Here is a 16,353-nt window from a genome sequence, read left to right as displayed (position 1 = left end):
ATACCACGTGATAAAAACACCTTGTCGTTACAGTCAATGGTCATTAGCATTGTGCAGGATAACTTTTAATTTAATAATTATTCTGATAAGCTCAATTTATTTATAGTTTTTTTTCCATTTAAAACACGAAGTTAAGAGTAAAAACTGAATACTTATTATCTATTACCCACGATGACTACTAAGAGACAACTTTCGGGCCATCGATGGGTGCATGTGTTTCACAATAATTGACGTTATATTTACGTATTTTATTTCTGTGACGCACACGTGACAGTCTATGGTCTGGTGGAAGAAATGTTGCTAAGTTGCTAAGAAATTTGGCTACTTGTAGTCAAGAGTTGAAAAAGTGACTTTTACTAGAGGAACCCAGACAAAACAGTGTATTTTACCTCCGGAATGTGATTAGGCTAGGTTTGGCCTAGTTTTGAGTAGGAATTGGGCTCGTTTTGTCTTAGAGGGGTCATATGATGATTTGATGCTTTTTTATTTTGTGTATTTGGTGTAACAGAATTTGCTGACATGCTTTAATGTTCAAAAAAAAAATTTTTTTATAATACTGTAAATTATTGTAGGTCCTCTATGCCCCGCCTCTCGTTTTCTACAAAGTCCCTCCTTCCAACAAGTGCAGTCTGTTCTGATTGGCCAGCTGACCCCGTGCATTGTGATTGACTGAACACTGACACACTCCCTCAAGCCCAAAAGGGGAATAAATTCGCATGACAGACACAGTGATGAAGCTTATGTGTTTGCAGTACACAAGCCACTGACGGTTGAAGGCCCAATCACACGGGCGTCGGGGTCAATGCCTCTTGTTTACTTTGAATGGATTAACTTCAAGAGTTGGCGATATGAATTGTGGGTCCATCACGTCATGTTGGGTCCATTTGCTCACGGCAGAAGTTGAAAACTTTTCAACTTTTCAAGCGCCGATGCAGGCTTCCTCCAATCAGATTGCCTTATGCAAATTCCCTAGCACAGATGATATGCAATCGCGTTGCAACACCAGAAAACTCCGCATTTGAACAGTCAATAGCAAATACTTAAACTAATAACAAAACATACTTACAATAGCTGATTCGGAAGCTCCAGATTGTTGTAGCAAAGTCAGAATTACCTCCATTATTGTCCATAAAATGCGTTGCTGTTTTGTTGTAAGTAATCTTAAAGATTACTAAATATCTACTTTCAGAAGGCCAAAATAAGGTCCTTTTGCCTTCACCTAGATACACACTTTATCTCCCTGACATGACTGCTTCAACACTAACTGCGTTACTGAAACCACGCCTTCTTTCTTTGCGTGAACATTTGGGCGACATTACACAAATATTTCCACATAGTGATGTAGACATGTGGGGGGCGTGGCAGAGTCTTTGATTAAGAAAATCTCTTTGGTTTTGAGACTTTAGTCTTCGCAACTTCAGGGATCTTATCTATGCACAATTAGCTTGTAACACTGCAAAGAGAAAGGAAAACTTGAAATCGCATCATGTGACTCCTTTAAAAACCTGGCAACCCTGCGTGGAAGTGCAGAAAAAAAACAGGGGGTCTGATCTGATCTGATCTACCAAGGACTAAGGCGAAGGGACTTAGGATCTACTAAGTGGGGTGATGAAGGTTATATGATTTATGGCAGGCGGAGGATCAAGAGGGGTTTATTCTAGACTATGATCCCATTAAAACACTGGAAAGCCTCTCTACCTGAAAGCCAACAGAATAACACCTGTACATTTCCTAATGTTTCTATATTCATCTTGGAGAGGAAGATGGAAACATCTAGAAGAGCATTTCTTACATGATTAGGACGGTGCAAAGGATCTCTTATTAAAGAAACCTACAGGTACAAACCATCATCACTTTACTATGGTATTTACCACAGTGCTTTTTTTTGTAGGGGTACAAATTATGGACTATTTCTGTTTGTTTTTCTTTTACAGTTCCTCCATCACATGTTCTGTCAGAAAACCAAAGTGAAGATGAATTCCAGGCCTGGTTGGACAACCAAACTGGACGAGGCGCCTCCAGTTCTGACCATTTGTCCCTGCCTGGGTGACCAAATGCAGAGGGTTATAAAAGTGATTCTCAAGCTCCGTTATCTTCTCAAGAATACATGTTATCTAGATATATCTGTTAAGAAGGTTATTTCACCTTTTTAAAAGATTTTAGAAGATGGATCATCAAAAGATGTAGAGTCAACACGACAATCAGAGTAATATCAGGCCATGAAGGTAAATAACTCTGAAGGCAGTGTAAATGATATGAAAAAGCTGATTTGTCAGCTTTAGTTTGTGAAGTATAAAGTAATATCTTCCTTTTCTGCAGGCCCTAACTGGTATTTTTGGGGTGGGTGTGCTGACAGCAGATCGCTGGTTTAGAGAGGGTTTGTGATCTCCAGATGATTTGATTCACACAAGACAACAGTCGAACTGTGCACAGCAAGTACTGCATTTCAGCGTTGAAAATTGTTATTTAGTTATTTGTATTTATATTCATGAGTTAAAAAAACAAATTGATTCATCATTTAATGTGTGTGTATATGTGTGTGTGTGTGTGTATTAATTCATTTTATATACATAAAATAAAATTTTCCATTGGTTACCTACTGGCAATTCAGCATATTATATATAAAAAAAAACTAAAAAACAAATGTGTCAGTGCTTCCATCACCGAGCCTTATATTTTAGCTCCCAGTTATATTTCATATGTAAATATTTATAGAATGTGATGTAAAAGAGACTTCAATTGTTTTGCAAACATCAGATATCGGCTACTTTTGTTGTCAGTATTTTGCCAATGATTTGATCAGTTTCTGCTTCATATTTATATGCAGTTCCAGGTTTTAACATGTGGTTCTCTGTAAATGATGTACAGTAATAAGAAACAGTGATTCTCTTTTCTCAGATACTTCTTCTAGATGTTCTTAAGTTGTTAGTCTCTTTGAAACTTTGAAAGTTTTATTTTATAATTATAATTAAAGATAAACTTAATTAAAACTCAAAATGTGTGTCTTTGATCTCATGATAGTGCTGCAGTAATAAGACTTTGTCTTTGGATAAATGACCACGGGTGGCTTCCATGTCAAATCTGCTCCATATACTGCACTGGCACATATTGATTTGACTTTAGTTTTTGAGAGAGGAAATGTAGTTGTTTTGAAGCTAGTGGTGGTATAGTTCTGAGACTGTCTCCAGTATCTAAACAGACGTCTCTGTCTCTGCAGGAGATCATTCAAGTATGATTTCACCTCTGTGTGTCTCCTTTCATTCAGTGTTAATGGCAGCACTGTTTATATAGCCTTTACAAAAGAATCAACTGTGCCGTTATACAATAAATCCGTGATTTTGCTTCTGTGTGATGCAGTTATATATGTTACAATGGACCACAAAACCAGTCATAAGGTTCAATTTCTTGAAATTGAGATTTATACATCATTTGAAAGCTTTCCATTGGTGATTGGTGTATGGTTTGTTAGGTTACAACGATGTGAAAATCTGGAATCCGAGGGTACAAAAAAATCTAAATATTGAGAAAATCACCTTTAAAGTTGTCCAAATGAAGTTATTAGCAATGAATATTACGGACTTTCTAACCATTAGACCACAACTGCCCCAAAAAGGTAGCACATAGAGTAAATTCAAATGAATAATTTGCTTATTTAAAACAACAAATAACAATATAAATATTACTTGGTTTTGAGTCAGTTTATAGTTTTTATTGCAACTGGTGATGAAGTTGAGCTTTCTGACCTGTATTTATTTCTTTATAAATACAAGTTCTTTGCTATTGCCACTTTTTTTCTAAAGAATGAAGTATTAAAGTAAGAAGTATGACTTTTTAGTCAAGGCACTAATATGGTAATACCATATAAAAACAATTAAAATAAAAATAACATTTAATGAATTAAAACACTACAATAATCTCTTAAATGTTTTATTTACAACTGTGTACATTCTTTATCAACCCCTAGAGCACAGAGTAAATATTATAGTTCATGAATATGACAATCGTTCAGTTATTTTATATTAATTACTATCTTAAACGGCCAAAGTACCACAGAAAGTATTTTTAATTAATACAAAAACACTTACTATATTTTGAGACTTCTCTCATAGTCTTTTTATGATATTCTGTCACAGAAGTCAGTCATTCACTAATGGACAGTGTGAAACACTATATTGTTTTATCTCCAGTTTGCTGCCTTTTTAAATAGCGTGTCTTCAGTTTTGACAGGACATCAACGGTGGCATCTCATTTGATCAACCTTTAAATTGTATTTTGATGCAGTTTGAACCCAGCAGACACCTTCTGCTAACAACATAATAGACCTCTAAATGTCATTTTAACTTCAAAGAGCACGTCTATGTTCACACCTCATGTCAGCCTTTACATTACACTCTTAACAGGAAAAGGAAAGGCCCAAATGCAGCGTTCCCTCCTCCCTCAATCTTTCTCCACAAGGACTCTTCTTTCAGTCAAGTGTCCATGATCTGAAAGCATTCACAAACATGCTGATCTGGCCCCGGCTCCTTAATGATGAGCGTCGTAAGAGACAGGGTGGGTGGGTTTCGGCAGTTATGCTCAATAGGGATTAATGCCCCCTTCACACTTCCCCTCCCCAGTTCCAGGTGTGAAACAAAAGTGCACTGGAGCGTCCCGGGACACCTCTGGCCTCGGCTCTAGAGACAGGGCTCCAGGGCTCCGGCCGACGGTCTGAGTTCCCACCGTGATCGCAGACTGGCTTTTCCGTCCGGGCCGGTTCCTCGGGTTGTTCTTTGAGCTTGTTTCCTCTGATTGGAATAAATGAGGGATTACTGGATGTGTTGCAATCAAACTGATGGGATTAACCAAATTAGTGACTTTCATGGACATTCCCTGCATAAAAATAACAAAAGACAAGAACACACAGGAAGATTTACCAGAGGCTGCATTATAATTTAAGTGCTGATGCAACAATTGACACCTCAAATGTAGAAATTAACACAATCTGTGCACACAAAAAGAATAGCAAGGTACTAAGGAGTACATAATGGGTCGCAGGTCGTTTTGGCCTTTACAGTTGCACTATGCAATTTTAATTTCAGATTTTAAGTTCTTATATTTCGATTTCATTTTTAAATTTATAATAATATTTTGTATTTAAGTTTGTAAACCAAAAAAACTTTTGATTTAAAATGAGAATATCATATATTTAACTTTTCATTTAATTTTACCAGCATAAAGTTGTAACTAAAGCAATAAAATTAATTTCCGTTGCTTGAAATAAAATTAAATAAACATTACCTTAAAATAATGTAGTAAAATAATAGTAAAGTTGAAGTACTAAAATAACTAAAACTGAAATACAAATATATAAAATATAAAAAAATTATACAAAATAATTTAATGTTAGATTTTAAGGACATTTTAATTTTAATTAAAATTATAGTTTTTTTAATGTATATTAATATTTTTGAGAATAACTACACACACACATACAAACACACACATGTATATATATATATATATATATATATATATATATATATATATATATATATACATACACAAAAACTAAAATCATAAAAACCTATTCATTGCTTGAAATTAAATATAATAGAATAAATATTAACTTCAAATACAATCAAATATAAAAACCAAACTAAATAAATTAAATAAAAACCTTTATATATACATTTTATTTGAATATCAGTATGTTGATGTTGTGTTTATTTTGTGTTGGTGTGATGCTGGTTTCGCTCAGCTGGCTGTGTGTGTTCAGCCTCTGGCCTCTGCAGCACTGAGAGAGAGACAATTCATGAGCAATCAATACAGAGCAGCAAACAGCCCTATTAGAGATGAAAGGGGCTCAATAAGAACAATCAAAGGCCGTCTCTGCTGGGGGCCATTACTCTGAGAGACTGCCGTCTGTAGCAGTGGCTCAGGATAAACAGACACCTCAAACCCACCAGCATCAGCCCGTATCACACTGATGGAGCCAGATATGCTTAACTGGACTCATGATCCCAAATAACAAGAGAACAAAATCATTTCAAATGGTATGGGCAGAGCATTTGTTTCTAATGATCGAAACATTTCAAGCAATAAAAATAAACTCTCAAAGATTCTGCTTCAAAAATCAGGCTGATACAAACTTATAAGTAAGTAAATAAATACAATTTTATATCTGATATTGTATATCTATATTACTAAAGGATGGGTCGCAGAAATCACCTGCATTGCTAAATATATATCTTGTAAACAAATAAAAGCCTCTAAATAAAAAAATTAATAACGGTCAATAAAACTTTCATTTATTATTTGACTGATATTTTTAAACAACGAAAAGCCTCTAAATGAATAAATAACCATTTCCATTTATTCTTAATTATATCTGATTTAAATTTTGCATAATAATTTAAATGATTATTAAGGCAAGTTATTTTTAAACAATTAGAAATAAATAAATAATAGTCAATAACAACTGCTTAAATTTATATTTGATTACTTTTACATGAAATAAATTTCAGTGTTTTACTATAAGGGGATGGGCTGCTGAAATCATCTGTTATCATCTTGATATCTTATTAGTTTTAAAGAAATTTCAGTTTTATGCTGAAATCATCTACATTGCTATCTTTTAAACAATTAAAAGCCTATAAATAATAAACCAACAAACAATCAAACGTTTACCACAATGTTATACATAACCTAATGTGACACATGACCTTTAAAAACATTCTTGCTGTTACATTAAATGGTCCTCAGATGAGTCTTTTTGATTCTGGGTTCTTTAAAGTTCACACTTATATTGATGGTTATCTAAAAACAACAACATCTATATGCTGTATGCTGCTCTCAGGTCAGGAACGTTATTACCGAAGAGTCTCTCTCTCTCTGTAATCTGTGCTTTAATGATAGTGTTAGTGAGATGAGAAGTGGACCTGCCGTCTCCAACCCCTCCCGTCTGTCATCATAAAAACAGGCTCCTGTCTGATTCCTCTCCGCTGACACGCACATCAAAGTCAGGCCCCAGTTTATCACATATCAGGGCCCGGGGACAGTGGAAACGAGACGGGGACGGTCCTCTAACACTAAACCTTATTGGAATATAGAAACCTGCAATGCAATTACAGACAGATCAGTGACAGATAAGAGTGGAATGAGATCGGCCTGTTTGTTTGGCCTTTCACTGAAAGAGAGAGACAGATAGAAAATAAGATACGGTGAGAGAGTGTAAACAAATGATCTGCCCTTTGAACCTTTAAATGGGCCGAAGAGGGAAGAATATATGCAGATTCAGCTGTTTGAATGATTTTACTCTCATTATTTGATTGTTTGAGAAGACAAATAAACAAATTATATAACACCCCCCCCCCCATGATTAATACTTGGAAAGTAACTGAAAATGAGTTTCTTCCATTCAATCTGTGTGATAAAATAAATAAATAAATATAACAGTATAAATATAAAAATGGCTGTTTTTGACAACATTCATTATGTATATAAAAAAAAAAATCTTTGAATTACGCTATGCATATTATTGATTATGATGATTGATTGATTGATTGATTGATTTTCATATTTAATATGGTTGTGTGCTCATGTTTAAAAGTCATTATTGGCCAATCTATGAAAAAAACACTTTATTTTGTCATTTAAGAAAAATGAGTGCATGAAAAAAGCAAACAACCCAAGAACTAAACAAATAAAAAAGGAAGCAAAAAACTATCCAACAAAACAAACATGAAAATAAATGACAGACAGACACAGACAGACAGACAGACAGACAGACAGACAGACAGACAGACAGATAGATAGATAGATAGATAGATAGATAGATAGATAGATAGATAGATAGATAGATAGATAGATAGATAGATAGATAGATAGACAGACAGACAGATAGACAGACAGACAGATAGATTGATAGACAGAATAAGAAGACATTCTTATCACACTTTGCTTGTGTGATAATCAAAAGTGTCTGGCAGGCTTTGAAATCATGTATTCTTCCATAGTGGGACTGATCAAGTTAATCTCAAGCAAGCCGCTCATAAACCAGATTAGCTATATGCGTAATGATGCCGTTTGAGGGGGGGGGGCAACAGATCCAAGGGCCAGCAGTTATCTCTGTCAGTAGCTGGGTCTCTGCAGACTACAGTCTCCATACTTGTGTAGTGTTTCTAAAACAGCCCATTAACCTCTTCCTGTCACTTTAAAAGAGCCGCCCGCTTTGATACCAATACTGACTGAAAGGGGCATAAACAAGAGCTGAATTACCCACGTTTGCAGCCACTCACAGGAACATTATGTGTCTGTGAGAGAGACATTTTCACAAAAGGACAGATCTGCAGCTTTGTTCTACTGGAATCAGAGAAACTGACAAGATTTCTCATTAAAAAATGGAAAAACAGTATTTTTTTCTAAAGACACTATGAAAAAAAGACCAGGAAACATTCATGTTTTATTTTCTGTATTGGAATCAGTAAAAATAACTTTGAATGAATGAATGAATAAATAGGAAAGCATTTCTCATTGACACTATGAAATGTTTCAGCTTCATTTTGTTGAGCTGCAACTGACTCTTATTAAAGAAATAAAAAGAAATAAAAATGTTAAATAAAAAAAATATATATTTAGATGTCCTCTTTCAAGTTGTTGGCATTTCTGTTTGAGATTATAATAAAGGACTAAAAAAAATTTGGAAAACTTTATTGTATTGTTCTGAAATGAATGAATGAATAATTTTCTCACTTTATACTATGAAATGCTTGAGCCTAATGCTGGAACTAAATAAATTAATGAATAAATGAACGAACAAATACTTTTTCCAACAAATACTTTTTCCAACAAATACTTTTTCCTTGCTCTTCGGATAAGGGACTTTAAAAATTGGTTTATATTATTGTGCATAAATCAATAAATGAATGAATGAGTTATTTATATAATTTTTCAAGTTGTAGTTTTACATTAACATTTCTGTTCTAAAGAAATTTTATGATAAAAGGACTATAAAATTTTTTAAATCTTTTTTTTTTTTTAATCTGCAGAAAGAAAGAAAGTGGATTTAGTTCTGTGGACTTTATGCGGTAACATTTTAGTCAAATAACTAAAACTATTTACCTTTTGGGATTACCAAATATTGAGGTTGATAATGAATTCCAAGCCACTGTGTTTAACCTTGAACTTCCTGCACCACACTGTTCTAATGCGGACACATGAAATAACACACATGCACACCTCAGAGAGGAGACGGGATCAGAGATGGTTTTAGGGAGGGGATTACATCTCCAGACTTACTGGTGCCGGGAGTTAATGGGTTCACTGGAGGCCGATTGAGACGTCTTCATTACCACACTTGTGAAAACTGAAGGGGTGGAGATCAGGACGTTTCCTTTGATCCAGGGCGAAGTGAATTGTAAATGAACTGGAATTAGCCCTATAAATACTTAAGCCCTACACTGGAGGTGTTGATCAGTGAACTCAGAGCCACGCTTGACAGAACACAAACACACATCTGACTCACTCAGTCACAGGACTTCTGCTGGAAACTCATCTTTAGGAAGAAGAACTGCACAACTGACTTGTGTTAAACCGGATCTCTGGATTTGGACACAGTTGGTTCTCTAAGATGAAGGGGCATTTTTCCATCGAGTGGCTTTCTCAAAGCAGCCAGACCTCTGCATCCACGCTTCCCTCAAACTCTTGGGTCTCTCCCGGCCAGGACGTCCCGAACACCTCTGGCACTGCCTCTGAGAGCCTTCCTGGCTTCTACAGCAGATGGAGACCGGAAAACATGGAGAATCAGGAGAAACGTATGGAGCCAGCACAGTCCGGAAACAGTTTGTTGTGTACATCTACGCAAGAGACTGAGTCAAATGAGAATAATATCGTCCAGCAAAACACTTACGGTAAAAAACTGTTCTCATAATCCATGTTAATACTGTTGAGTAATCTTTATGCAATTTTTAATGGTTTAATGGAAGATAATGATTTAAAAAGACCGTTGTTATTTTATTTTGTTTTTAATTTAATTATAAGGAAAATAGAATAAATAATTCTTATAAAATACAGGAGCTTTGCCAACACTGGAATAAAGTAAATATAAAATGATAGAAAAAAAAGAAAACAGTTATAAATGATTTAAATAATGTAAAATACCGATAGAAAAATACTTATTTTTTTGTTTATCAACAGTTAATTATATAGTATCAATGACTTTAACAATTAAAACTAAACTGCCAAAATATATTAAAATAGAAAGGTTATTTTACATTTAAAATCATTTAATGTAAAATATTCACCTATACTGTTGTTACTTTTATTGGATAAGTAAAAGTAAAAAATAATTCTAAATAATAATAACACAGCTATAGTTAAAATAACTATTACAATACTGTTAAAATAATAAATAACACACATTTTTTTTAATTAAAATAACAAACTAATGAATTATTAAGTATAAAGCTATTTCATGTAGTTTGGATCTCATTTTAAAATGTAATGCTAGCAAATTTACAGTTTGCATGGGATCTACTTTAATTTACTTTTGTCGTATTTTTCCTAAATTTTAAAAACGATTTACTTATTTTCAGCTGAGCATTTTCCATTTAAATGAAAATTTACCAAATGTTTATTTTCTCTTGCTCCCTTGTGTTTATTTTTATTTTTTTATATATTTGTGTTTCCTGACCTCATATTTAACTCTTTATATCTATCTGTTTCCTGACAGCCTCAGAGCCAGGCTTCAGCAGCAGCACGGAGGAGGAGGAGACATCAGGGTACGAGAGCGAGGGCGGCCCCTCTCTCTCACCTGGGGCCCCTAAAGCACCGGCCCCATCAGTGTCTCCCTCTAGTGGCCGCAGACCCCGAACCGCCTTCACCGCGGAGCAGATCAACAGTCTGGAGAAAGCCTTTAAGAGGAACGCTTATCTGGGAGCCCAGGACAAAGCTGAGCTCTGCAAAAGACTAATTCTGTCTGACAAACAGGTACGAGGTCGATTCACTGTGGCTTTATTATTACTATGGTTTTAATAATGTGATTTAAAGCAACTGTATGTGTTTTTTTTTTTATTACCTTGAAATGACGATGAGTGCTTTTAAAGCACAGCTTCGTGAAGATTCAAAATATTTACGAAGCATTTGATTCGAATCAGTGATTCAGAGCGCACATCAACTGCCATCACGTGCCAACTGCCAGTCAACTGCCAGTCACGTGATTTCAGTGAGCGGGGCTTCGTCATAATGGTTTCTAAATGTTTAGTATTATAAATTAATAATACAATTTTTGTATAATAAAAATTAAGAGCAGTGGTTAAAAGTATCTTACTGGTCAGTTTATCCATAAATAACAAAGCAATTCAATAATAAAAAAAAAACACACACATTAAACTGGTATATGATGATTTGCTAACAGCATTTCATATTATACCATGAAAATAAAAACACTATGTAGAAGGCGTTTGGCCTGAGTTTTGTTGCATTTACACAGTTTTGACCAGCAGACGTCACTAACGTGTTGCGTTTCGAGCGATTCGATACAGTGATTCTTTTTGCAAAGCAATTCAGTTGATTTAAAGATTCAAATACGTTCGTGTCTTCCATCGCAACCTTTAAATTTCAACTTTAAGATCATTCTAATGATACACTGACTTAAAATAACGTTTGTAATGGGTGTATGAAATTTCGCAAAAAGCGAGGATTGCTTTACAGCAGAGACTAATGCACGCGTACAACTATCCGCTGTAATTACACTCACATAACTGTAGGGGGCATCAAAGTCCCAAAACTAGTGATTTGACTTTTATTTGTGTGTTAAATGTGAACTTATCTTATGTTACTCTCCATCAGATCAGAAACTGGTTCCAGAACCGACGCATGAAGCTGAAACGGACCGTTCAGGACAGTCTGGCTCACGCCTGCCAGGTCAAGGTGGCATCACATATGATGCATTACTCCGATCTGCACAGTTTCCGTGCTGCTCCGTATCCCAGCTACTACCCGGCGGTTCAGGAGAGCCCATCTTACGGCCTGGGATTCCACTACAGCCCTGCTGCTTCCGGGGGCTTGCCGACCCTTCCTGTGGAGGCCCTGTATCGGTACAGCACCCTTCCTGTCCATCCCAGCAACCCGTCCATGATGAGTCCATACCAGCCCTGTCACTCACAGTACTACAACACTCAGTGACACGAGACGAGAATTGCATTTGTGAATACAGGGTGAAGTGCAATAAAAATTTGTCATATATATATATTTTTTTCGTTTTATTTAAATATGATTGAAAAGTTATATTTCGTTCATGTCTATGTGTACAAAAGGAGTGTATAAATAAATCATTTTCTATTTGACTACACTGAAAGGTGAAGTGCGTCATTGTAGACTATTGTTAAAAAGTTTATCTTTATGATTTTAATTAATCAGAGATGGATTAAATTGTTCAAAAGTGAATGTAAAGACTATAATTCTATGCAAGATTTATATTGCAAATCAATTCTGTTCACTTGAACTTACTGTTTATCAAACTGTTTTTAACACTGATAATCAGAAATGGTTCTTGAGCAGCTGTTTCTGAAGGATCATGTGACACTGAAGACTGGAGGAATGATGCTGAAAATACAGATTTGCCATCTCGGGAATTACATTTTATTTTAAACTATTCAAATAGAAAACAATTATTTGAAACTGCAATAATATTTTGTATTATTACCATTTTAAATATAATAGATGTAGTCTTGGACTTTTTCAAAAACATTAAAAAGTTTAACAGACCCTAACACTTCAAAACAGCAGTGTACTTCATCATTTGGGGGATTTTCTTTTTCTCCAACAAATATACTAAACTAAAACTAAACACATTTAATCTTATATTTTCAGCATGCTATTATTTATTGCTAACAATTTTAATGTAGCCTGTCAACATTCAAATAAGCATATAGGACCCCATTTGCATTAACAGTTACATGTAGTTTAGTATGGAATTATTTAGTTTTGGGGTTTCTGCAGGTTTTATGAAGGTAAATTTAAGATTTGAAAACACAAATTAAACAGAACTCCAATTATTCTTTCATTTTACAAAAACTATTAGCATATGGCTTGAATTCCTCAGCTCCCAACCAAGAGATTATAGACATAACTTTTACTGTAACTTCAGATCACATTTCTAAAAATGCTGTTCATTAGTACTTTTTGTTTTCCAGTGCAAATGCCTAAAGATTCTTAAATCCAGATGCAAAATCATACAAGATATCCTGATTTATGATAAATTGTGATCTCATTAAAAAAAATGTTTAAACAAAAACAAATATTGTGCTAATAGGTTTAGAAATTTAAGTAAAATGAAAAAGAAAAAAAAGTGTTCATACTCAGTTGACAGATATTTTATTCTTTTAAATCAATTCTATTTCTCAAAAAAAAAAAAAGATATATAATAATAATAAATACTTCATTTTACATCTTAAGGAAATGTTATGTGATCTGTGCATGTTTTAGATATTTGTACTGGAAAACAAGACAAAAAAACTGAGGAAGATATTCTTTTTTTTTTTTTGCAGTCTATGCAATATTTTTTTTATATATTATAAAAAAAATATATAAATATATACTATAAATTCAAGACATTCTGCTCTGATTTAAGATTTTTTAACGCTCTAATTTGTGGAAGGGTAAATTAAGACTTTTTAAGATCCACAGAAACCGATTTGTTAAATAAATCTTTAGTTAATAAATCTCTACAAATCCACCATAAGACAACCTGGGTAAGTTAACTTCGACAAAAATGTCCTTAAATACTTTTACTCAAGCGTTTAAATCTATACATTTCTGTACTTATTAGGTTAGCTCTGTATGTTTATTTAAAAAAATATGTACAACGGAAATGTAGCTAGGAAAATTTTTTCTATAAATTTTATTCACAATCTCTGATCCAATGTCAGATCCAAGAATGACTATCAGGATTCATTTTAATAGATCTCCATCTAATAGGAGTTTCTAAGGAATACGTGTCGAATGAAAAACACAAAAGGCAAAGTATTAAAAAAAAAAAAAAAACATTTTAATGTATAAAACAGATTTTAAAAGGCAATAATGAAGCCCAAACCTCACAAAACCCATTCCGTAACCCAGCTTAACACAAAAACCATGATTACATTTCCTTACCCCACAACATGTAACACCCCCTCTCCCATTAACTATCATGAATATAGTAGGTCAAACTCTAATCATTGTTATGTTAAACTACGCTTACCAAACATAACCAAACAAATGGAGAAACGTAACAAAAGCAACTGCTCTCTCAATGCTGATTGCCGTTTCTATACAAAGACAGAATCGAATATCAATGCATTTTATACGGTTTTCTGCTGGCCCTTCTTTCCAATAAGTGACTTGTGGATGTGTGGAATCACACCTGCAAAGAAAGACACAAAGACATGCCATTAAAATAATATCAGCCCTGAAAATATCCTTTTACAGCATCAAAGCTACATTTTATAACACCATGCACTCAAAAAAATAATCAGGATTTAAAAGAAACTGACCTCCACCAGCAATAGTTGCTTTGATAAGCGAGTCCAACTCCTCATCACCACGGATGGCAAGCTGTAAATGCCTCGGAGTGATACGCTTCACCTTCAGATCCTTGGAGGCATTCCCAGCCAACTCCAAAACCTGTGGATATGATGAGCAATGGGTTTGAATGAGGTTGCATTTCCTTTACAGAAGCATTAAAGACTAAGCAAGCCAACAATCTGCCATGATGACATACAACAGGCTTGTTTAACAAACCCTGCCAAAATAAAATCATCACCTCAGCAGTCAGGTACTCCAAGATAGCGGCACTGTACACCGCTGCTGTAGCTCCGACGCGACCGTGACTGGTGGTACGGGTCTTCAGGTGCCGGTGGATACGACCTACAGGGAACTGAAACAGAATAACCAATCACATACTCAATATCAATCGGTTAAATTCAGCAGCAGTTGTTTAATTTCCTTTTTTTTTTTTTATATCTGGCAGAGGAATTTGTACCTGCAGACCAGCTCTTTGTGATCTGGAGACTGCTTTTGTCTTGGCTTTTCCACTGTCCTTTCCAGCTTTTCCTCCTGCCTGCAGAAGCACAACAAAAGGGACTTATTAGTTAAAAGCCTGATCGAAGTTGTGGCCAGTGTAAACAATGCATTTTTTTTTTCAAATCGAAAAAAGCGAAACTGTGAGTTATACACTGAAGCTTGGAATCATTTATATAATAAGTATTTAAACAAAAGTACTAAAAAGCAAAGTAAATTCTATTTTTTTTTTGGCGTGTCCAAACATCATTTAGCAAAATGCTTCGACGAGAGTTGGCACTTATATATAAACGTTGCCATAATTTAAAATATTGCCATATTCCACCAGCGCTGCATTCTAATTATTAATTGCACGCATTACTTTTCGGTCTCTTTGATTCGTTTTTCAAAATAATGCATCAAATTCACTTTAATCCACGATTAGCACTCTTTTACCAAAACACTGCAAACCTACAAACACCGCGAGCTTATTATAAAACAATCACGTGCACAAAATTAAAGCAAGGCACCATTACACATTACACATTAACACAAAGCACAACCGTCCGAGCTAAGCTTTATTTTAGTAATTAGAAAATAAAAGCTTTCTTTACCATGTCGCCAGATGAGCTTCTTCTCTTTTCGCACGAAACGGAGGGAAAACACAATGATGCCCACCTCGGCGTTGGCGCGGTACGTTCCAGAGCGGTAACCAATCAGCGAGCTCGGTCTTGGTTTGAAACATAGGTTCTGTCCAATCACAGAGCTTTTCTATACGGGTTTTTTTTTCTCTCGGACCACCAGCGCGATCTAGTCTTGTGCGCATGCGTGCTGGCGTCATCATTCATTACATTAAAACCGATTAGAAAAACATAAGTATTTTTTAATACTGTGATGTGATTGACAATGTTCCGATCAAAATAAAATCTATAGAATAATAACTTGCATGTTATTGTGCATCGTATTCTGTTGTAAAAGCTACAATGCAAAGCATATAAATAGTGTCATTGAGCACGTTTTGTCTCTGTTCAGCTTCCTCTTTTCAACACTAAAATTGTAAAAGTGCCCTTTTGTTGTGCAAGCTTATCTCTGGTTTATGACTGACGGCCAGGGTAATGTTTGACTAATGTAGAACAAAAGAGAATCTTAAATAAAACAAACAGGATTCTGAACACTGGAAAACTGGAAAACATGCACAGTTTTAATCTATTTCCTTATTTCTACATTTAATCCTCATATCAAAAGTTGGTCTTCATCCTATTTCTCTCAGTTCCTTTCAGGTTTATGTGTTTAACAGCAGTTAATTGCTCATAAAGAGCATTTCTTTCACCTGGCCAC

General features: G+C 34.8%; 2 protein-coding genes across 2 annotated transcripts; one reads left to right on the top strand and one right to left on the bottom strand.

The window, feature by feature from the left end:
- The first annotated feature begins 9,375 nt into the window (after positions 1 to 9,375).
- LOC132132810 (homeobox protein vex1-like) lies at positions 9,376 to 12,328 on the top strand. The gene is made up of 3 exons (XM_059545338.1): positions 9,376 to 9,887; positions 10,709 to 10,965; positions 11,827 to 12,328. The coding sequence occupies exons 1-3, from the start codon at positions 9,608 to 9,610 to the stop codon at positions 12,160 to 12,162; spliced, it is 873 nt and encodes a 290-aa protein (XP_059401321.1). The 5' UTR covers positions 9,376 to 9,607; the 3' UTR covers positions 12,163 to 12,328.
- A 1,676-nt stretch (positions 12,329 to 14,004) lies between these two features.
- Positions 14,005 to 15,781, bottom strand: LOC132132121 (histone H2A.Z). Its single transcript, XM_059544395.1, has 5 exons — positions 15,630 to 15,781; positions 14,999 to 15,076; positions 14,780 to 14,893; positions 14,511 to 14,640; positions 14,005 to 14,380 (listed from the first exon to the last, which is right to left on the bottom strand). The coding sequence occupies exons 1-5, from the start codon at positions 15,630 to 15,632 to the stop codon at positions 14,319 to 14,321; spliced, it is 387 nt and encodes a 128-aa protein (XP_059400378.1). The 5' UTR covers positions 15,633 to 15,781; the 3' UTR covers positions 14,005 to 14,318.
- Between the last annotated feature and the right edge of the window lie 572 nt (positions 15,782 to 16,353).

Source organism: Carassius carassius, chromosome 49, assembly GCF_963082965.1.
Source record: "Carassius carassius chromosome 49, fCarCar2.1, whole genome shotgun sequence".
NCBI lineage: Eukaryota > Metazoa > Chordata > Actinopteri > Cypriniformes > Cyprinidae > Carassius > Carassius carassius.
The sequence above is the reverse complement of the archived record's forward strand: the minus strand, read 5'-3'. Positions and strand labels throughout refer to the sequence as shown.

Excerpts from the sequence above, each read along its gene's own strand:
- LOC132132121 (XM_059544395.1), bottom strand. Across the intron at positions 14,894-14,998 it reads CACAAAGAGCTGGTCTGCAG|TTCCCTGTAGGTCGTATCCA; the intron begins GTACAAATTCCT and ends ATTCTGTTTCAG. Across the intron at positions 14,381-14,510 it reads AGCAACTATTGCTGGTGGAG|GTGTGATTCCACACATCCAC; the intron begins GTCAGTTTCTTT and ends CTTTCTTTGCAG.
- LOC132132810 (XM_059545338.1), top strand. The coding sequence starts at position 9,608 with ATGAAGGGGCATTTTTCCATCGAGTGGCTTTCTCAAAGCAGCCAGACC. Across the intron at positions 9,888-10,708 it reads CGTCCAGCAAAACACTTACG|CCTCAGAGCCAGGCTTCAGC; the intron begins GTAAAAAACTGT and ends GTTTCCTGACAG. Across the intron at positions 10,966-11,826 it reads TAATTCTGTCTGACAAACAG|ATCAGAAACTGGTTCCAGAA; the intron begins GTACGAGGTCGA and ends ACTCTCCATCAG.